The 23,275-nt window shown below is 40.3% G+C and overlaps 1 protein-coding gene across 1 annotated transcript in view; it reads right to left on the bottom strand.

Moving 5' to 3' along the window:
- TTLL1B (Tubulin tyrosine ligase-like 1B) overlaps positions 1 to 22,673 on the bottom strand; it is a 155,647-nt gene extending 132,974 nt beyond the window's left edge. Inside the window, exon 1 of the mRNA XM_070089004.1 lies at positions 21,973 to 22,673. Within this exon, the coding sequence (XP_069945105.1) occupies positions 21,973 to 22,088 (116 nt within the window). The 5' untranslated portion in view covers positions 22,089 to 22,673. The remainder of the gene's footprint in view (positions 1 to 21,972) is intronic.
- Positions 22,674 to 23,275: the final 602 nt, after the last annotated feature.

Here is a 23,275-nt window from a genome sequence, read left to right as displayed (position 1 = left end):
ACGAACCACAGCCTAGATGGTAAGGTACTGACTTTAGGGAGAAAGTAACGTTCACACCTGAACTTTTTTATTTTTCGTACGATTTCTTTCATTTTTTTTGCTTTTTGTACGTAAAGAAGCACCTTTACCTGGAGTTTACCTGGAGAGAGTTCCGGGGGTCAACGCCCCCGCGGCCCGGTCTGTGACCAGGCCTCCTGGTGGATCAGAGCCTGATCAACCAGGCTGTTGCTGCTGGCTGCACGCAAACCAACGTACGAGCCACAGCCCGGCTGATCCGGAACTGACTTTAGGTGCTTGTCCAGTGCCAGCTTGAAGACTTCCAGGGGTCTGTTGGTAATCCCCCTTATGTGTGCTGGGAGGCAGTTGAACAGTCTCGGGCCCCTGACACTTATTGTATGGTCTCTTAACGTGCTAGTGACACCCCTGCTTTTCATTGGGGGGATTGTGCATCGTCTGCCAAGTCTTTTGCTTTCGTAGTGAGTGATTTTCGTGTGCAAGTTCGGTACTAGTCCCTCTAGGATTTTCCAGGTGTATATAATCATGTATCTCTCCCTCCTGCGTTCCAGGGAATACAGGTTTAGGAACCTCAAGCGCTCCCAATAATTGAGGTGTTTTATCTCCGTTATGCGCGCCGTGAAAGTTCTCTGTACATTTTCTAGGTCGGCAATTTCACCTGCCTTGAAAGGTGCTGTTAGTGTGCAGCAATATTCCAGCCTAGATAGAACAAGTGACCTGAAGAATGTCATCATGGGCTTGGCCTCCCTAGTTTTGAAGGTTCTCATTATCCATCCTGTCATTTTTCTAGCAGATGAGATTGATACAATGTTATGGTCCTTGAAGGTGAGATCCTCCGACATGATCACTCCCAGGTCTTTGACGTTGGTGTTTCGCTCTATTTTGTGGCCAGAATTTGTTTTGTACTCTGATGAAGATTTAATTTCCTCATGTTTACCATATCTGAGTAATTGAAATTTCTCATCGTTGAACTTCATATTGTTTTCTGCAGCCCACTGAAAGATTTGGTTGATGTCCGCCTGGAGCTTTGCAGTGTCTGCAATGGAAGACACTGTCATGCAGATTCGGGTGTCATCTGCAAAGGAAGACACGGTGCTGTGGCTGACATCCTTGTCTATGTCGGATATGAGGATGAGGAACAAGATGGGAGCGAGTACTGTGCCTTGTGGAACAGAGCTTTTCACCGTAGCTGCCTCGGACTTTACTCTGTTGACGACTACTCTCTGTGTTCTGTTAGTGAGGAAATTATAGATCCATCGACCGACTTTTCCTGTTATTCCTTTAGCACGCATTTTGTGCGCTATTACGCCATGGTCACACTTGTCGAAGGCTTTTGCAAAGTCTGTATATATTACATCTGCATTCTTTTTGTCTTCTAGTGCATTTAGGACCTTGTCGTAGTGATCCAATAGTTGAGACAGACAGGAGCGACCTGTTCTAAACCCATGTTGCCCTGGGTTGTGTAACTGATGGGTTTCTAGATGGGTGGTGATCTTGCTTCTTAGGACCCTTTCAAAGATTTTTATGATATGGGATGTTAGTGCTATTGGTCTGTAGTTCTTTGCTGTTGCTTTACTGCCCCCTTTGTGGAGTGGGGCTATGTCTGTTGTTTTTAGTAACTGTGGGACGACCCACGTGTCCATGCTCCCTCTCCATAGGATGGAAAAGGCTCGTGATAGGGGCTTCTTGCAGTTCTTGATGAACACAGAGTTCCATGAGTCTGGCCCTGGGGCAGAGTGCAAGGGCATGTCATTTATCGCCTGTTCGAAGTCATTTGGCGTCAGGATAACATCGGATAGGCTTGTGTTAATCAAATTTTGTGGCTCTCTCATAAAAAATTCATTTTGATCTTCGACTCTCAGTCTGGTTAGCGGCTTGCTAAAAACTGAGTCATATTGGGACTTGAGTAGCTCACTCATTTCCTTGCTGTCATCTGTGTAGGACCCATCTTGTTTAAGTAGGGGCCCAATACTGGACGTTGTTCTCGATTTTGATTTGGCATAGGAGAAGAAATACTTTGGGTTTCTTTCGATTTCATTTATGGCTTTTAGTTCTTCCCGCGATTCCTGACTCCTAAAGGATTCTTTTAGCTTAAGTTCGATGCTTGCTATTTCTCTGACTAGTGTCTCCCTACGCATTTCAGATATATTGACCTCTTTTAGCCGCTCTGTTATTCTTTTCCGTCGCCTGTAAAGGGAGCGCCTGTCTCTTTCTGTTTTACATCTACTCCTCCTTTTTCTTAGAGGAATAAGTCGGACCGGAACGTCGTCGTAAGCTTCTGTCTTTTATGTGCGGGTTATTTGTGTATCGTTCCAGTCACGGTATTGTGCCTTTTTGTTATTTATAGAGGAATAAGCCTTGTGCATACATCGAGTGCCACCAAGCTAATCTGTTCTAGGCATAAGTTGGGGTCTGTGTTGCTTAGTATATCTTCCCAGCTTATATCGGTTAGGACTTGGTTTACTTGGTCCCACTTTATGTTTTTGTTATTGAAGTTGAATTTGGTGAAGGCTCCCTCGTGACTAATCTCATTATGTCGGTCTGGGGCTCCACGCATACATGACTGAACCTCAATTATGTTGTGATCTGAGTATATTGTTTTTGATATGGTGACATTTCTTATCAGATCATCATTGTTAGTGAAGATGAGGTCTAGTGTATTCTCCAGTCTAGTAGGCTCTATTATTTGCTGGTTTAAATTGAATTTTGTGCAGAGATTTAAAAGCTCGCGTGAGTGTGAGTTTTCATCAGAGCTGCCTCCTGGTGTTATTACTGCAACAATATTATTTGCTATATTCCTCCATTTTAGGTGCCTTAAGTTGAAAACCCCCAGGAGCAAGATGTGGAGTAATGTGACCAAGTTTCAATAAGATAGCTCAAAAAACAACTGAGAAAAAAATTATTTACTAATAATCATACATATTGAACAGTATTTTCGTAATGGGACTTGGAGAAGCTGTTTTGGCATTATCTACGCATAAAACAATGCTAAACTATTTCAAATGGCCATCCAAACTGTAATTTATCCTTTCTTCATTCTTAAAAAAAATAAAGTTTGTATGGTTTTTGACATTCAGCCAAATATCTGACTTTTGACCCTCACAAAAATCAAAAATAAATTATGATATCTCAAAAAACTGTCTATTTGCTTGTAAAGATAAGATAAGATTTCGTTCGGATTTTTAACCCCGGAGGGTTAGCCACCCAGGATAACCCAAGAAAGTCAGTGCGTCATCGAGGACTGTCTAACTTATTTCCATTGGGGTCCTTAATCTTGTCCCCCAGGATGCGACCCACACCAGTCGACTAACACCCAGGTACCTATTTGCTGCTAGGTGAACAGGACAATAGGTGTAAGGAAACGTGTCGAAATGTTTCCACCCGCCGGGAATCGAACCCGGGCCCTCCGTGTGTGAAGTGGGAGCTTTAGCCACCAGGCCACCGGGTCACAAATAGTCTTTCCTTTATGTTCTCTGTGAATTTCATTACATTCTTGCTATTATTAACGAAAACACTGGCTTATATATGTGAATAACTTACTTCCGAGATAATCCGCGAAACAGCCGGACCACCGATTTTTTTTTTTTTTTTCGAGAAAATAGCATTTTTCTCAGCATTACGAGTGTATATCATAGTTACCCGTGTCCGTTTTCTTTAATATAGAACCCTGGAGGCGAAAGAAGGAGAATGGAAGCCCATCCCTGACTATGGAAATATTACATTCCAGAGGGAGCGCTGGAAGTATATGCCATATATTATTCATTCTGGAGTATTTACCATATTTCTTTGTTATTTATATTGTTTATTATGTCATATTAGATCAATTGTGATAGATAAATAAGCCGTAGAAGCTATAATAGCGTTATATTGAAGCATATTCCTCGGCCACCCCGAAACTGGAATTTTTCCATGACGTCAGCAAAATGTTGCCAGGAGGTTCCTGGTTGGCTGGAAGTCTACGGATAAGTCCCACCCACTGTATTATGATGCCAAATCGTCAATTATTATCTTAGAAAGAATAATACAATAAATACACGAAAAAAAACGTAAAAAAAATGAAAATTGACGACAGGTGAGCACACCTGCCGCGGGTGGTGACGTCATCCTAGGTGTTTTAAATGACCATAATTCCTTGTAAGAATGTCGTAGAACAATGATTCTGGTACCATTGTGTTGCCAGAGAGTTAAGCTATTTTTCTATAAGAATAACTCAATTTGTGAATTTTTCGACAAAATTTTTCGTTCGCGCTGAGCCCGCTTGATTTACCCCCTTTAGGTACCTGTGCAGTGCCTTCTTGAAGACAGCCAGGGGTTTATTGGTAATCCCCCTTATGTATGCTGGGAGGCAGTTGAACAATCTTGGGCCCCTGACACTTATTGTATTGTCTCTCAGTGTACTCGTGGCGCCCCTGCTTTTCACTGGGGAATGTTGCCTCTTCTGTCGAGTCTTTTACTTTCATTGGTAGTGATTTCCGTGTGCAAGTTTGGTACTAATCCCTCTAGGATTTTTCAAGTGCAAATTATCATGTATCTCTCTTCCCTGCGTTCCAGGGAATGCAAATCAAGAGATTTCAACCATTCCCAGTAATTTAGGTGCCTTATCGTACTTATGTGTGCGGTGAAAGGTCTTTGTACATACACTCTCCAGGTCAGCAATTTCGCCTGCCTTGAAGGTGGCAGTTAATGTACAGCAGTATTCCATCCTAGAGAGAACAAGCGATTTGAAGAGAATCATCATGGGCTTGACGTCCCTAGTTTTGAATGTTCTCTTAACCATCCTATCATTTTCCTAGCAGATATGGTAGATACATTGTTGTGGTCTTTGAATCCGAGATCCTCTGACATTGTCACTCCCAGGTCTTTTATATTACTTTTTCCCTCAGTTGTAAAGTTAGAATTTGTTGCATACCTTGATACAGTTTTAATTTCCTCAAGTTTTCCACATCTGATTAGTTAAAATTTCTCTTCACTGAACTTTATATAGTTTTGAGTGACCCATTTAAAGATTTGGTTGATGTCCACTTGGAGTCTTGCAGTGTCTTCGATGGAGGACACTGTCATGGTAATTAGGGTGTCATCCGCAAGGGAAGACATGGAGCTATGTCTTACATCTCTGTCTATGTCAGAAATTAGGATGAGGAATAGAATGGGAGCGAGTACTGTGCCTTGTGGAACAGAGCTTTTCACCATAGTTGTCTCGGACTTTACTCTGTTTACTATTGCTCTTTGTGTTCTATTAAGAAGTTATAGATCCATCTACCAACTTTTCCCGTTATTCCTTTATCACGCATTTTGTGCGCTATTACACTGTGGTCGCACTTGTTGAAGATTTTTGCAGTCTGTGTATAATACATCTGCATTTTGTTTATCCTCTATAGCATCCAGGACCTTGTCATAGTGGTCCAGTAGCTGGGACAGGCAGGAGCGACCTGCTCTAAACCCGTGTTGCTCTGGGTTGTGTAATTGATGGGTATCTACGTAGATGGCGATCTTGCTTCTTAGAACCCTTTCAAAGATTTTTGATATGGGATGTTAGTGCTATCGGTCTCTAGTTCTTTACACTTTCTTTACTGCCACCTTTGTGGAATGAGGCTTATTGTTTTTAGTGAGTGTGGGATGACCCCTGTGTCCATGCTCCCTCTCCATAGAATGCTGAAGGCACGTAACATCAGTTCTTGATGAACACGGAGTTCCACGAGTCTGAGCCTAGGGCAGAGTGCATGGGCATGTCATTTATTGCCTTTTCAAAGTCTTGTCGTATTAGGATAATATAAGAGAATTTTGAGATGACCAGATTTTGGGTCTCGTTCATAAAAAATTCATTTAGATTGTTGGCCCTTAGTCTGGGTAATGGCTCACTGAACACTGAGTCGTATTGGGACTTTAGAATATCACTCATTTCTTTGCTGTCATCTGTGTATATCCCATCTCGCCTAAGCAGGGGCCCAATACTCATTCAATCAATCAATCAAGTTTATTCTCTATAAGGATTACAATGCGGGGTTTACAGATTTTGGATACTGTGTGGTTTACATGTTTTAAAATATTAATTACAGAGGGGGCCACTAGGACACCTAGCATGGCTAGGCATTTCGGGCAGAGTTAGATTAATTCTTAACTTTAAATTATTACAGATTATGGTATTAAGGCTAAGTGACTACATTATAGTTTGTGAGTTTAGCAATGTGAATGCTTTTGTTTTGGCACAATACATAGTGTCTATATTGGAGTATCATAGGCAAACTTATGATTAGTTAGGATTCATTATTTTAAGATTACGATTCGTATTTCTGTGTTTATAGTCAATGGGTGAGTGAGTGTAAGTGTAAACCACCAGGTGGTTTTCATGTAGTTAGTTGACGGGGTGTATCAGGGAGATAAGATGTTTTCTAACTGTAGTTTTGAAAGTGATGAATGTGTGTGCAGTTCTAGAGTTTTCAGGTAGGGTGTTCCAGATTTTAGGCCCTTTGACACATTGAATTTTTGTAAAGGTATAGTCGGGCACAGAGAATGTCATAGAGATGTTTGTGTCTGGTGTTATGCCTGTGGATCCTGTCACAACTATCAAGAAAACGTTTTAGGTCGAGATTAATATTGGAATTTAACAGGGATTGCACAGTAGTAAGTGTGGATGTTCTGAACAGGGAGTAAGTTTAGATCTATAAAGAGTGGGGGGGGGGTTGCCAGGGATGGGATTTAGTGATTATTCTTACTTCGGCTTTTTGTTGGGTTATTATTGGCTTTAGATGTGTTGCTGCAGTTGATCCCCAAGCACAAATAGCATAGATGAGGTATGGATAAATGAGTGAATGGTATAGTGTGAGAAGGGCAGTTTGTGGCACGTAATATCGTATCTTGGAGAGGATCCCCACCGTTTTGGATACTTTTTTTGTTGTGTTGGATATGGGTGCTGAAATTTAATTTGTTGTAGAGGTATAGACCTAGGAATTTACCCTCATTATGTCTGGCAATTAGAGTGTTGTCGATCTTAATGTTAAGTTGCACAACACCTGCTCTGCTACCAAACATAATGTAGTAGGTTCTGTCAGTGTCAAGTGTAAGTTTACTGGCTGTCATCCAAGTCAGAATTTTGAGCAGCTCCTTGTTGACAATTCAAATTCAAATTCAAATTTAAATTCAAAGTTTATTCTCTATAAGGATTACAATGCTGAGTTTACAGAATTTGGTTATTGTGTGGTTTACATGTAGTAAAATAATGATTACAGAGTGTACCACTAGAACACCTAGCATGGCTAGGCATTTCGGGCAGACTTAGTTTAATTCTTAATTTTAAAATATTACAAATTATGAGGTAAGTTGGTATTATGGCTAAGTGACTAAATACTAGTTTGTGAGTTTAGCAATGTGAATGCTTTTGTTTTGGCACAGTACATAGTTTCAGCATTGGAGTATCACAGGATTAATTATTTTAATATTGAGATTAATATTTCTGTTTATGCTCAAATGGGTGAGTGAGTGTAAGTGTGAACCACCAGGTGGTATTCGTGTAGTTAGTTGACGGGGTGTATCAGGGAGATAAGATGTTTTCTAATGGTAGTTTTGAAGGTGATGAATGTGTCTGCAGTTCTAGAGTTCTCAGTGTAAGTGTGAACCACCAGGTGGTATTCGTGTAGTTAGTTGACGGGGTGTATCAGGGAGATAAGATGTTTTCTAATGGTAGTTTTGAAGGTGATGAATGTGTCTGCAGTTCTAGAGTTCTCAGGTAGGGTGTTCCAGATTTTAGGGCCTTTGACATACATTGAATTTTCGTAAAGGTTTAGTCGGACACGGGGAATGTCGTAGAGGTGTTTGTGTCTGGTGTTATGCCTGTAGGTTCTGTCACAACTATCAAGAAAGCGTTTTATGTCAAGGTTGATATTGGAGTTTAAGGTCCTGTAGATGTAGATTGCACAGTAGTAAGTGTGAATGTACTGAACAGGGAGTAAGTTTAGATCTATGAAGAGTGGGGGGGGGGGTGTTGCCAGGGATGGGATTTAGTGATTATTCTTACTTTGCCTTTTTGTTGAGTTATTATTGGCTTTAGGTGTGTTGCTGCAGTTGATCCCCAAGCACAAATAGCATAGGTGAGGTATGGATAAATAAGTGAGTGGTATAGTGTGAGAAGGGCATTTTGCGGCACGTAGTATCGTATCTTGGAGAGGATCCCAACCGTTTGAGGGTGGCAAGGTTAGGACAGGAGATGACGTAAGTCGTGTCGTCAGCAAAGATAATAGGTTTCAGGTGTTGGGATACGTTTGGAAGATCATTAATGTAAATGAGGAAGAGCAGGGGACCAAGGACACTTCCCTGCGGAACTCCAGTATCAAGTGGCCGTGTTGATGAGGCTGTGTCTTTAATGGTGACATACTGATACCTATTAGTAAGGCAGGATTTGAAATATGCAAGTGCATGGCCTCTTATACCATAATGGTCAAGTTTGTGGAGTAGGATGCCGTGGTCTACTGTGTCAAACGCTTTTCTTAGGTCAATAAAAATTCCTAGCGGATATTCCTTATTTTCCAATGCTGTGTAAAGCAGATCTAGCATATTTACAATTTCATCATTAGTGCTTTTATTTTTTCCTGAATCCAAATTGGTAGGGGTTGAGTATGTTTTGTGCCGTTATAAATGAATATAGTCTCCTGTGCACGAGTTTCTCGAAGATTTTGGATAGCAATGGTAAGTTTGATATTGGCCTATAGTTGTTTACATCTGTAGGGTCACAACCTTTAAGTATTGGTGTAACCCTTGCTGTCTTGAGTAGTGTTGGGAAAGTGCTAGTTTCCAGTGACTTGTTAAAAAGTAAGGAAGGACATGGGCCGCTCGCTTGTACAATAATGGTGGGACGAGTTATTTTTGAGTGACTTTATAATCGCAGTGACTTCCGTGGGCTCAGTTAGTACAAGATAGAAGGAATTTGGAAAATTTCCATCTAGGTAGTCCCTGGCACGGGCGTTGGTACGTGGGATTTTACTGGCGAGATTAGATCCTATGTTTGAGAAGAAGTCGCTTATCTTGTTAGCTGTATTAGTGGGATGCAGTGGTGTTTCGTTAGGTTTAGTTAGGACAATATTATTGTTTTTTTTTAGTTTGTGGGTCCCCAGAATCTGGAAAAGTGTTTTCCAGGTCTTTTTTATATCTCCTCTTGTGTCAGTGAATCTGCTGGAGTAGTACAGTTGTTTGGCTTTCTTTATTAATTTGGTGAGAACTGATGAATATTGTTTAAGAATATCTTTGTGTATTAAGCCCTGTCTATATTGCTTTTCATATTGGTGTTTCTTATCAATGGATTTCAGAATGCTGCTGGTTAGCCATGGGCAACAGAGCCGTTTATTCGTGATGTTTCGTTTTTATAGGACAATGTTTGTTGCATAGTCTAAGTATTTTGTTAAGAAAAATGTCTGTCCAATAGTCAATACTGGATGTTTTTCCCTTAGAGTTGGCATAAGGTTAGAAGTATTTTTTTTTTCAGTTTCCTTTATGGCTTTTAGTTCTTCCTGAGATTCTTGTCTGCTGTAAGATTCGATATTTGCTATTTCACTGACCAGTGCCTCCCTCTGTATTTCAGATATATTGGCCCCTCTCAGCAGCTCTGCGATTCTTCACTTTCGTCTGTATAGGGAGCGTCTCTCTCTCTTTCTTTTTCTTAATGGAATGTGCCTTGACCAGACTTCAAGAGGCACAGAATTATTTTTCTCTAGGTAAAGGTTCGGATCTATGTTATTTAGGATATCTTCCCAGATTGTTCCATTTAGGACATGGCATATTTTCTTGTTACCATTGTATGTTTTTTTTTATTAAAGTTGAAATTTGTAAAGACATCCTCATGACTGATCACATTTTGCTGGTCAGGAGCCTTGTGCATATATGTCTGTACCTCTATTATGTCGTGATCCGAGTGTATTGTATTTGATGTGGTTATATTACGTATCAGATCGTCGTTGGTGGCCTGGTGGTTAACGCTCTCGCTTCACACGGCGAGGGCCTGGGTTCGATTCCCAGCCAGAGTAGAAACATTGGACGTGTTTCTTCCAAGGGACTTTCTATATAGTAGTATGTCATTGTTGTCAGCTAGGACTGTATACCTTGTACATGTACTTGTAGTAAATAAAGATATTATTATTATTAAGATGAGGTCCAGCTTATTTTCTAGTCTTGTAGGCTCTAATATTTGCTGGTTTAAGGTGAATTTGGTGCAGAGATTTAATAGCTCGTGTGTGTGTGAATTTTCATCTGAGCTGTCTCCTGGGGTGATCTCTGCTAAAATATTATTTGCTACACTCCTCCATTTTAAGTGTCTCAAGTGGAAATCTCCCGGTAGCAAGATGTTTGGGGCAAGAGTTGTGAGATTTTCCAGACGGTGGTCAATTTTCAACAACTGTTCCCGGAATTGCTGAGAAGTTGCATCCGGAGGCTTGTATACAACCACAATGACAAGGTTTTGGTTTTTGATCTTCACTGCCAAAACTTCAACTACATCATTTGAGGTGTTTCGTAGTTCTGAACAAATGAGCGACTCTGTGACGTACAAGCCAACCCTCCCTTGTTGCCTTCCTAGTCTGTCGCATCTGAATGGGTATAACCTGGGATCCATATTTCGTTGTCGAAATGATCCTGTATGTGGATCTCTGTGGAAGCTGCAAACAATGCATTTGACTCCGTGAGCAGTTCCTTGATGTAAGGAATTTTTTTTTTTTTTTGATGACTTAGGCCCTGTCTGTTTGCAAAGATAAATGTCGTTATACTAATGGAATTTAGGGGGGGTTTGTTTGCTGGCTCTAATATCTGTTGTTCTGGAGTGGAGGCCAATGACTGTGTCTCTGCTCCATAAGTGTTTTCAGTTGGTGTAAGATTTCTGTAATTTCTTGCCAGTCTTTTTTCTTTCCTGGCACTAAAAAACCTCCTTCTAAGGAGAGGTTATGGCTCCCATCTGGAAAGGTTAGAAGAACTTCAGATGTATCAGATGTTTAGGCAGTCATAATGTAAAGGATTTTTATGCCAAACTGAATAATTGCTATCAGTGCCACAAAGGAAGGCATCATGTACTAATGTGTAAGGGTTTGTATAATGATAATAATTATAAGGATAATAATGACAATAATGATAATGATGATAATAATAAAATTAATACTGAAACAACAGTTACTAATGTAAAAAATTGCAGCTAATGTTATGAGGATGGCAGAGCTGAGGTGACCTTACCCGTGGTGAAAGTAAAAATTCGGGATAAAAGGCGTAAATCAATAAATGAAACTGCATTGTTGGACCAAGGATCACAACGCACTTTCATAAAACGTAATTGTCTTATTGGTATGAAAGTGCAAAAGCGTGATCTTACAAATCTAAAATTATCACGGTTTTCTCAGATAAAAGGTCCCAGTTGTATGATACTGTGTATGTAAATGTCGGCCTGGACAATGAGAAAATGTATCAATACAGTTATAGATGGTAATTTTTACCACTGAACCTTCATTGCTTGTTAATTTTATGTTAATTTTAAGCCTGCCCATAATGCTCTGTATACAAGGGGCTTTTGGCATGTACACCCAACTACTATAACTCCTTGTACAACTATGTATTATGTCCAAGTAAACTATATGAATATGAATATAGTTGATAAGCTCCCACAGAAAATCTATACAATAGGGATTAGCGCAACTACTGGCAGGCTTTCACCAAATGGTGTAGAATTGACATCCTCTGGTGTAGATGGTGAACCGGTGGGACCAGTAAGTCTTTTGATTAGGAGTGATTATTATACTACATTTGTAAAGGGTATGGTAAGGAAACGTGGTGTCACTCTTCTAAAAACAGCAGAAGACCATGTAATATATATATGGTAAGCTTCCTCGTTCTGATAATTAATAACTAAATGGAACAATAAATATTTGTTATTGTTATAATCTAATAATTGTGTTATGTGTAATAAATGGATTAAGAATCTTGCTTGATGAAGTTTCCATATGCTTCAGTCCACTAGGCTTAGTGTCACCCCTTACAGTAAGAGGGAAATTCTTAAACGAAGCATGGAGATTTAAATGTGCTTGGGCTGAAGCCCTACCTAAAGAATTTATTAAAATGTGGGAAGAATTAATAGGTGATTATGTAAAGATACCACTGTTGGAATTCCCATGTAATGTAGCAAGTCAAGATGGTAATATATTACAGACTTTTGTGATGCTTCAAAATTGGCATATGGAGCAGTCGCTTATATTCAGTGTAATAATTCTATTTCTCTTGTCATGTCTAAGGCTAAAATGGCTCACGTACATTGCCTCAGTTGGAATTAACAGTCATTTACATAGGTGTCAAATTACCTAATTATATAAGAGATAAATTGCAGGAGATAAATATTAGCGACACTGTGATTTGGTCTGATAATGAGATGTCCTTACAATGGATTCGTAATGGTAACAGTAACATTGTGTATGTTCAAAACAGTCGCTGAAATTAATCAAATGCAAGAGAAATATAAGAGTTTGGGTCAGTATTTGTTGACATTTGGTCATATACCTGGTGACGAGAATCCAGCTGTGCTTCTTGTCATGAGGCTGAAATTAAATTGTTAAAAGAAAAATTTGCTAAAGATTCAGTGATAGATAAATTAGGGCTGTATTTAGATGATGTAATTAGGTGTATAGATAGGTAATATGCTGAATTGTGTAAATATGTAATGCATCCTGTCTTTATACCAAAACCTATTCTTTGATAATTTTAATTATAAATGTGTGCAAAAATTGTAAAGCAAGGTGGAGTACAAAAATAATTTTAATTAAGTCATTTATCAACAACCACCCCCCAGCCGCAATGTGGAAAATTTAGAATTTTCCTAAATTAAGCGTGTGTAAACTTGAATAATACAATAATTGTGTAATAAAATGTGATGTTGATTTGACCCTTTCGAGAATTTTTGAGTAGGGTGGAGGGTGTAGAAGAGCTGCTGAGTGAGGCGGATGGGGAGACGCCATAATGAATTTAATGTGTTCACACTGGACTGAATTGTGCAATGTAGTCAGGCTTCTCGAAGGTCAGTTGGTGTATATCGGCTTCAGTCCGTAATTTAGAAATTGCTGATACGTTCCTGCTGAAGAACTGGGATAGTGTGGAAAACCCTTACACTTCGGCAACAAGGACGGAAAAATAGAGGATTCCAATCCTTCCCAGCAGCACACCTGTGGAAAATTTTTAATTTTCCGAAACTATAGCGCCTAATAGGTGTTTTTTTGTGCCGATATGAGTCAAAATGTATTTGAAAATAGAGTAGAACCAAGAGTTCCCTTGGCGCATGCGCGGATGTGCGGGGGAGGGAGGCGCGTATTGTTTTGAATGGTGGTGAGGAAGCTGGGAAAACATGGAACCACGAAATTGACGTTCACGGTGGCCTAAGGATTAATATAGGCCTCATTTCATAATAAGAAGTGTCGTAACTGTTCCTGGTGGAGAGTGAGGGAACGGGATTTACGGGACCACAGTAATAGAGTGGTAAAAGTGTGATAAGAGAAGGACCGGGGACTGACGCGTCGCAATGGACTGTGTCCTGGGGAAAATTACCCTTGGATTAATCATCACTCATCGGTCTCAGATCTTAATGGAGTGACCTCTAGTTTGTATAATAGTTATGAGACGTTAAATCGTCTTGTGAATTGTAATGTAATTAATGATAATAACGCTAAGTTAAGAGAATATGTGAAGTGAGATAAGTCGTTTGCTCCGAGTGAACACGCTAGACCTCGTTGTTAACGAGACGAGGAAAGGGAAACTCCTTGAGTCACGACGTCTAAAAGGCAGGACAAACCAGCGGATACCTCGTCCTGCTGGAATGAGAATCGTGTCGGTGTAGCAGGACATCGAAAATGAGATGGTGAATCAAGAAATGAGGAATATCAATCACCCACAGTTAAGTAACCCTTCTAGTTATAGCAACCTTAGACTGGCCAGTAGTGGTATGTTATAATTAGATAGGTTACGACTGATCCAGCTACATCAAGTGACCACCAGAGAACATCTGGTAAGTAGTGGGATTATGTACAAATGTTTTTCCTTGATGGATGTATCCATGTGTATCCTACCCCCCCCCTTCATTCAGCTAAACTAATATAATCTATACAGTCCACAAATAATTGGTAGCACCGTACTTGTGGGTGCTATCCAATCTATACTGGTCTCGGATAGATATGGATAAGATAGTGAGGTCGAGGGGACCACCTGCCGCGACCAGAGGTGGTTAAGTTTTCTCACATGTCTACACGGGGTGACTACGGTAAACATATAGTCAAGCACCCTAGGAAATTTTCCATATCTATGCGCTGGTCCTTCGTGAACCGGATGCAATCAGTGAAAAAATTAATTGAATTAATTACTTAATAATTAAGTGACTGATTGAAGGAAGTCGGTGTAGGGTGCACAAGTTTAATCGATCGTGTGATGGATGATAATTAGCCCAATAAATTGCTAGCACATGGGTGGCTAGGATTTATACAAGAGTAAAGTGCAAGAATTACTCTTATAAGGCGTCTACTTAAGTAGTATAATGGGTGATTATTAATTCCCTAACCATGGCTGGGTCTGAGGAAGTTAGTGCGACTGGCAAGTCCATGGATGCCAAAGCAAAGAAAGCGTCACTACAAGCTCGGAAGGGTCATGTTACTAAATCATACAAGAGGTGTATGGAGTTACTGAAACAAGAAACGGTAAACCCTGATGAATTAAAGCTACACCTAGATGCCTTAGGAAATAGACATGAGTCATATAGATTGTGGTTTAAAGACTATGAAAAAGAGCTGCTAGAGAATTGTGCAGATGATGCTGAAAGGGAGCGACTGCTGGATCAACATTATGAAGTGGAGGACAACATTGTGTCCTGCAAAACTAAGGCTTTGGAGAAGGTAAAGGGTGTAAACAATGTTGTTGGTCAACCTAGTAAGGAAAGTCAGAGGCATCTACCAAAACTCCCAGAATTATGTATGCCTGTGTTTAATCCGGGAGAACACTGGGAGGAGTTTTGGTCTATCTTTAAAGCAGTCGTACATGATAGGAGTGATCTTGCAAGTGTTACCAAATTATGCTATTTAAAGGGACAAGTAAGGGGAGATGCGCATGTTCTCATACAAGCATTCCCAAATGTAGATGACTCCTATAGTGAGGCAGTGGACTTGTTGGAGGTCACTTACGGTAACTTGGAGCAAAGTAGGCTGGACCTAGTAGATAATTTGGCTAATTTGAAGACTCCAGATCACAACCGCAGCAGTTTACAGCAATTTAGGATCAAACTAGAAAGCACTCTTAAGACCTTGAGTAATAAATATGATCTGGAGGGAGCAGAGTGGTTGTTGAGTGCCTTGATTCAGAATAAATTGAACCACAAGACCATAGAGTGGTTATCTAACAGATATCACAAGGGTTACTTCAGGTTGGAAGAAATAAGAGTGGGACTGCAAGAGCTAATTGTCCAACTGCAGACCAGCCAACCCATTACCTCTAGGAATACCACGTCTACAGACCCCAGTGCGCCTGCCAAGTTCCACAAAGGGAAACCTTATCCTAATATCAATAATCCTAAGCCACCTACTACACGGGGTTACGTAGGCACGTATCAAGTGACAGGTGCCAGTTATAGTGGTTCTCCACCTCCAAGTAAGAGGAGGAAGTACCACAATAAGGGTAGCCCAGTTGATAAGAGGTCAGGCAAGGAAAGGAGAGATTGTATCTTCTGCAACGGCACTCATTTCTCTAAGAACTGTAATGCCTATAATTCATGGGATGTTAAAGTGGAAAGATTGGAAGAGCTTGCTAGATGTATCAGGTGTCTAGGAAATCATAATGTAAGAAATTGCCATGCTAACTTGCACTATTGTTATCAGTGTAACAAGGGAAGACACCACATAGCTATGTGTAAGGGCAGATCTAATCGTAATGATGGTAACAATAGTACTGATAGTGATAATAACCCAGACACAACAGTAGCCCACGTAAAGATTGCAGCTAACGTCGGTAATGATGGCCTAGCTGAGGTAGCTTTGCCTGTGTTGGATGTGGTGATTAAGGATAAACGGCGTAAATCCAAAACTGTAACAGCATTGCTGGATCAGGGATCACAACGTACCTTCATAAAACGTAACTGCCTTAATGGGATGAAGGTACAAATGGGAGATCCTGCTATACTCAAGCTATCTGGCTTTCTCTCGAATAAGAAGGCCCAGTCATACGACACTGTTTATGTAACTGTCCGGCTGGGCAATGAGAGAAAACGTATTAATGCCGTAATTGTGGATAGGCTCCCAGAGAAAATATCTACAATAGGGCTTGGTAACGCTACTGAAAGGCTTTCGAGCAAGGTAGATTTGGCACCTTCCGGTATAAATAATGATTCGGTGGGGCCAATAGATATTTTGATAGGTAGTGACCATTATGCCACCTTTGTAAAGGGTATGACAAAGAAATGCGGAGTCACCCTTCTAAGGACCGCCGGAGGTCACGTGATGTATGGCAGGCTTCCTCGTACCGAAAATGAATGACTGGAGGAATCCATAAATACAGTTACGGTGTGTCTTACTCATGAAGTATCACCCCAGTATAAATATACTTCAATAGAGGATGAAGTTGAACCTGTGTATAAATTATGGGAATTGGACAGCATAGGGATCAATGTAAATGAAGAAAGTCCAGATGATTCCTTTACTCAAGAACAATACCAGAAGGATGTTAAATTTGAATCTGGACAATACTGGGTGAGACTTCCGTGGAAGCTGAACCATCCAGACCTACCAACTAATTACCGGATGGCGTATGGACAATTAAAGGCTCAGCTCCACGAATTGAGCAAGACACCAGAACTGTTGACTGCTTACGATGATATAATTAATGAGCAGTTAAATAATAAATTCATAGAGGAGGTACCTCCCGAGCAAACCCAGATTTATGGTCACTATTTGCCACACCACGGAGTGAAGAAAGATTCTAAGACCACTCCTCTGAGGATTGTGTTTAATTGTAGTGCCAGGAGTAATAAAAGTGTACCTAGTTTGAATGACTGTTTGATGACAGGTCCGTCGTTGACGGAAAAACTGGGAGACATACTATTAAACTTCAGGGTTAAGAATTATGCCTTTACGGCAGACATAAGTAAAGCTTTCCTGAGAGTGGGTCTGCAGGAGGCTGACCGGGACTGCACTAGGTTCTTATGGCCCGAGAATCCTAGTGACCCACTTAGTCCCCTGAAGACTTTTCGCTTCAGGAGTGTATTGTTTGGTGCTACCTCCAGTCCGTTCCTACTCCAGGCAACGATAAATGCACACCTTAAGCGTACGGGTGGTCCACTGAGTGGAGTAATGGGTAAACAATTTTATGTGGACAATTTCCTGGGGGTGACGTCTACTGAAGAGGAACTAATGAGCATATACGCAGGGGCTAATGAAATAATGCAAGGTGCAAATATGCCCCTGAGGGAATGGAACAGTAATTCGTCCAGTTTAAGAGTTCAAATAAATAAAGACAACCCTGGAGTTGAAGTGTCCAAATATAGTAATGTGCTGGGACTGACTTGGGACACAGAGGGAGACTTGTTATCGTTAAAGTCTAATGACTACAACATGCCCAATAAATTAACCAAGAGAGTCTTGCTTGCAGAAGTTTCAAAATGCTTCGATCCACTAGGCTTAGTGTCCCCACTTACCATAAGAGGAAAATTGTTGATACAAGAAGCATGGAAGCTTAAGTGTGCTTGGGATGAAACCCTACCTGAGGAATTTGTTGAAAGGTGGGAAGAACTAATGGGGGAATATGTAAAATTACCAATGTTGAAGTTCCCCCGTAATGTGGCCAGTCAAGAGGGAGAGAATGTACTCCACATTTTTTGCGATGCTTCGAAATTAGCCTATGGAGCAGTCGCTTACCTTCAATGTAATAGTGCTATTTCTCTTGTTATGTCTAAGGCTAAGGTGGCTCCAATCAAATCACGCACCTTACCTCAGTTGGAATTAACGGCCATTTATGTAGGTGTCAAATTAGCCAATTATATAAGAAATAAATTGCGAGAGATAAATATCAGCGACACCGTAATTTGGTCTGATAACGAGGTATCCTTACAATGGATTCGTAATGGTAACAGTAAGATTGTGTATGTACAAAACAGAGTCGCTGAAATCCATCAAATGCAGGAGAAACATAACAGTTTGGGTCAACATATGTTAACCTTTAATCACATTCCTGGTGACGAGAACCCAGCTGACTTCTTGTCTCGAGGCTTGACTTATGGAAAATTTGTGAGTGCTTTATCGTGGTTTAAAGGGCCAAGTTGGCTGGTGGACAAAATTAACTGGCCGGTGCAAAAGGCACATATTGCTCCTGTCGAAATTACGGTGAGCACCGCTCCGGTCAGTAGTCCCTCCTTAGCCATTGATATGAACAGGTATTCTTCCTTACCTAAGCTGATTAGTGTGACCAGGTTAGTGTTTAAATTTATAAGTAAGATGAATATCTCACATAATTTTCCCCATCCCCTGAAATACTGGCTACAGAGGGTACAAGAAGAAACCTACAGGGATGAGATTAAATTCATGATGGACGGAAAATTTGTGAAAGGCTCAATAATAGAAAAGCTGGGGCTGTATTTAGAGGATGATGTAATTAGGTGCAGAGGCAGGTTACAAAATGCTGAATTGGGGGAATATGCTAAGCACCCTATCTTGCTGCCCAAAACTCATCACCTGACAACCTTGATTGTCTTTAATGCCCATAATAACGTGATGCACGGTGGGGTACAGGATACATTAAACTGTATTCGGGAAACCTTCTGGATTCCACAAGGACGGCAAAGTGTAAAGGGGGTTATCAAGTCGTGTATAATATGTCGCCGGGTGGATGCCAGAACCTACATGTACCCAGGTCCTCCACCATTGCCCAAGGAACGCGTGCAGTTGGTAAAACCATTTGATGTGACCGGAGTGGACTATAGTGGGCCAATCATTTTGACAGGTACTTCAGATGGTGTCCCCTTGAAGGTGTATGTATGTCTATTTACTTGTACAGCTACTAGGGCTGTTCATCTAGAAGTGGCTCAGGACTTGTCTGCAGAACAGTTCATACAGCTGTTCCGGAAATTTGCAGCTAGACGATCCTGCCCAAGATTGATGATCTCAGATAATGCCACCAATTTTGTAGCGGGTGCTCAACATTTGATGAAATTAAATAAGAGTGATGATGTACAGTCTTTGTTGACCCAGCGAGGGTGTGTCTGGAAATTTATTACTCCCAGAGCCCCCTGGCAGGGAGGACTGTACGAAAGAATGATAGGTACAGTGAAAAGATGTCTTCGTAAGGTGCTACACAGGAAGAGAATTGATTTGGAGGAGTTCCGGGCAGTGTTGGTGGAGGCAGAGAATCGAGTGAACAATCGCCCTCTGTCATACATGAGCGACACTCCTGACGCGGAGATACTGACTCCCTCTCACCTAATATGTGGACAAAGGTTAGAAGCTGCGCCTATCTATAGAGATAATCCCGAGGGAAGTGATGAGGATTACAATAACATGACGGTGTTGAGTGACAAGTTCAAAATGTTAAATAAGGTAATTATTCATTGGTCTGATGTGTGGCGTAAAGAATATCTTCTTACATTACGTGAACACTTTTATGGTGCGCCAGAGGCAGTAAACCGACAGAACATTCAACCAGGTGACATTGTGTTAATTGATACTGAACAACATCGAACACTGTGGCCTCTGGGCAAGGTAGTTACATTATACCCAGATGCACAAGGTGTTGTCAGAAACGTCAAAGTGTTGTGTCGTGGTCAGGAAAGTTTGCGTACCATTAATAAATTAATTCCCTTAGAATTAAATGATGTTCAATCCAGTGCAGATGGAAACCTAAGGGAAAGTGACACGAGTGATATTGAAGACACTGACCGGGTAATGCAAGAAGAAACTGTAGTAAGACCCACTAGGAAAACAGCAGCGCAATCTAGAGAGGGCTGGAACCGTCTCCGGGAGGAAGACGCAATTTAAGTCGTCTAACAACGACTTCCGCCCGGCCGCAGTGTGGAAAATTTTTAATTTTCCGAAACTATAGCGCCTAATAGGTGTTTTTTTGTGCCGATATGAGTCAAAATGTATTTGAAAATAGAGTAGAACCAAGAGTTCCCTTGGCGCATGCGCGGATGTGCGGGGGAGGGAGGCGCGTATTGTTTTGAATGGTGGTGAGGAAGCTGGGAAAACATGGAACCACGAAATTGACGTTCACGGTGGCCTAAGGATTAATATAGGCCTCATTTCATAATAAGAAGTGTCGTAACTGTTCCTGGTGGAGAGTGAGGGAAGGGGATTTACGGGACCACAGTAATAGAGTGGTAAAAGTGTGATAAGAGAAGGACCGGGGACTGACGCGTCGCAATGGACTGTGTCCTGGGGAAAATTACCCTTGGATTAATCATCACTCATCGGTCTCAGATCTTAATGGAGTGACCTCTAGTTTGTATAATAGTTATGAGACGTTAAATCGTCTTGTGAATTGTAATGTAATTAATGATAATAACGCTAAGTTAAGAGAATATGTGAAGTGAGATAAGTCGTTTGCTCCGAGTGAACACGCTAGACCTCGTTGTTAACGAGACGAGGAAAGGGAAACTCCTTGAGTCACGACGTCTAAAAGGCAGGACAAACCAGCGGATACCTCGTCCTGCTGGAATGAGAATCGTGTCGGTGTAGCAGGACATCGAAAATGAGATGGTGAATCAAGAAATGAGGAATATCAATCACCCACAGTTAAGTAACCCTTCTAGTTATAGCAACCTTAGACTGGCCAGTAGTGGTATGTTATAATTAGATAGGTTACGACTGATCCAGCTACATCAAGTGACCACCAGAGAACATCTGGTAAGTAGTGGGATTATGTACAAATGTTTTTCCTTGATGGATGTATCCATGTGTATCCTACCCCCCCCCCTTCATTCAGCTAAACTAATATAATCTATACAGTCCACAAATAATTGGTAGCACCGTACTTGTGGGTGCTATCCAATCTATACTGGTCTCGGATAGATATGGATAAGATAGTGAGGTCGAGGGGACCACCTGCCGCGACCAGAGGTGGTTAAGTTTTCTCACATGTCTACACGGGGTGACTACGGTAAACATATAGTCAAGCACCCTAGGAAATTTTCCATAACACCTTAGTTAAGTGACACTTACACATAATGCACAGTAGTTTTTGCATTGGCCATCAGAAATTCTGACTGTAGTGGTAGCGTTAGGGTGCTTCCAAAAAAAATAATTGTGATGCAGTAATTAAATGGTAAGTGGTAATACGAATTTCCTTTCTAATAATAGTTATAATTTATGTGCAATAATTACATTGTGTGCCCAGCAAGCCTAATCATATACAGTGCACACAACTTTAATTTACCAGAGTAGCTGATTTTAGCATTGTAATTATTAATTTCATGTCAGGTCTAGCTTTTTGTGAGAATGGTAGGGAATGGGCATCGAAGGAGTGATATTTCGGCGACCTGCTGTGACTGTCCCACTTATCTTACACAAATTACTTGAACGTAATAATTTAGGTAATACCCTGTATTCCTCGTGCAGGTAATTGCTCACATAATAATTCACAATTTAGTTATTAACTTAAATAACATTTGTGGAGTTTTATTACAAAAAAAAATCATTGCTGCAAAACTAACATTTGCTTATTCATATTTCGTGTCATCCATCTTATGTATTTTTTAATTTAAATCTCAGTAATTAGATTATTATTGTTATCATGGAGGAACGCTAAACCCGTAGGAATTATACATCGCCAGGTGGGGGGGATGGAAGGCATCCAGGCTTAATTCAGGGAATTAGAGCACAGATCCAATTCCCTTGATCAAGAGCCCCTCACCAGCATAAAGGAACCTCTCTTGAGGGGGGGGGCAATAGTTTTAAGTCTTACATATACTAGAGTTAGTTTGAAGTTTCTTACCAGTAAAAGTTCCACTCATCATCAGGACTAACTTGGATCCAGCCTCTTTTTTCAAAATTATTAGTAAGTACTGACTTCTCCATGTCAGTACAATAAGCTATCCTGGCCGTCATCATCTATAGCACTCTCACTAACTACACTTCATGAACACTTAAGTCTCACACCAACCTAGTGTAGAAATGAACATTTGCCTTGTATATGTTCATCAGTGTGCAGGATGAATGTTATTATTATTCTTGTTATTGGTGAGGCAGGTCTGCGCTACACCCACCTGACTTTAATACAATATCTAAAATAATCTCACATAATCACTGTCTAGTAGTGTCCTCACATCATTATAATATCACCAGTATCCACTATATATATTTTGAACATATATCTCAGAGATATATTTGAGGTTAACAGACACGTAAGTCTTATAATATGTTAATTTTTCCACTGTAATCTACCTTGTCCATAATTACTATCACATTTACTTTGTGTCGTAAGGTTAAGTCCAGGATCTTTACTTTATGGTTTAACTTAACAAATCTCTGAAGACAATTGTGTGGGAGAGTCCTGAGCTTTGCTCAGACCATCAAGTAAAGATCCTAAACTTGACCTAACGAAACAGACAAAGTAAATATGATAGTAATTATGGACAAGGTAGATTACAGTGGAAAAATGAGCATATTATAAGACTTACGTGTGTCTTTCAAGTTAGTGACGTGTGAGTGGTTGACGCTGTTGTCATGGCAACCACTTATATCACCGCATTCATCTTAATATTACAATATTTTTCTTTTATGTTAGTAAATATCTTGTGTTAAACACCCACATTAATAAGCATCTTGCAATAAAAATATAAATGTTTAAATAAACTTATATGTAATGTAAGGTTTGATATTTTTTTATGAAAATATATTTTCTGGAAATAATCATATTTAAAAAAAATAGAGCTTTTTGAATCAGGTTTTATTTATAATTACAAAAGTAATATTTTTGCATGTTAAAATAAGTATTGCACTATCTATAAGATATAACATTAAGAGTGAGAGATTGATGTAGAGAGTTTGTTGTAGTAACATTCCTAGACAACAAACAACTTCAAAACAAGTGTTGGTGAACATGTTGTTGAACTTGGCACTTTACTAGTGACACACCTTGTATAACACGTATGTACAACCTTAACTCACTCTCTTATATACTCATACAATCATTATTACAACCAACTTTACTAAGTATTAATTAATAAACATTTTAAGTGAGGAGAGTGATGGAGGAGCCTCACTACACTAACTTTATTTAGATAAACCTACACATA

Source organism: Cherax quadricarinatus, chromosome 27 (genome assembly GCF_038502225.1).
Source record: "Cherax quadricarinatus isolate ZL_2023a chromosome 27, ASM3850222v1, whole genome shotgun sequence".
NCBI lineage: Eukaryota > Metazoa > Arthropoda > Malacostraca > Decapoda > Parastacidae > Cherax > Cherax quadricarinatus.
The sequence above is the reverse complement of the archived record's forward strand: the minus strand, read 5'-3'. Positions and strand labels throughout refer to the sequence as shown.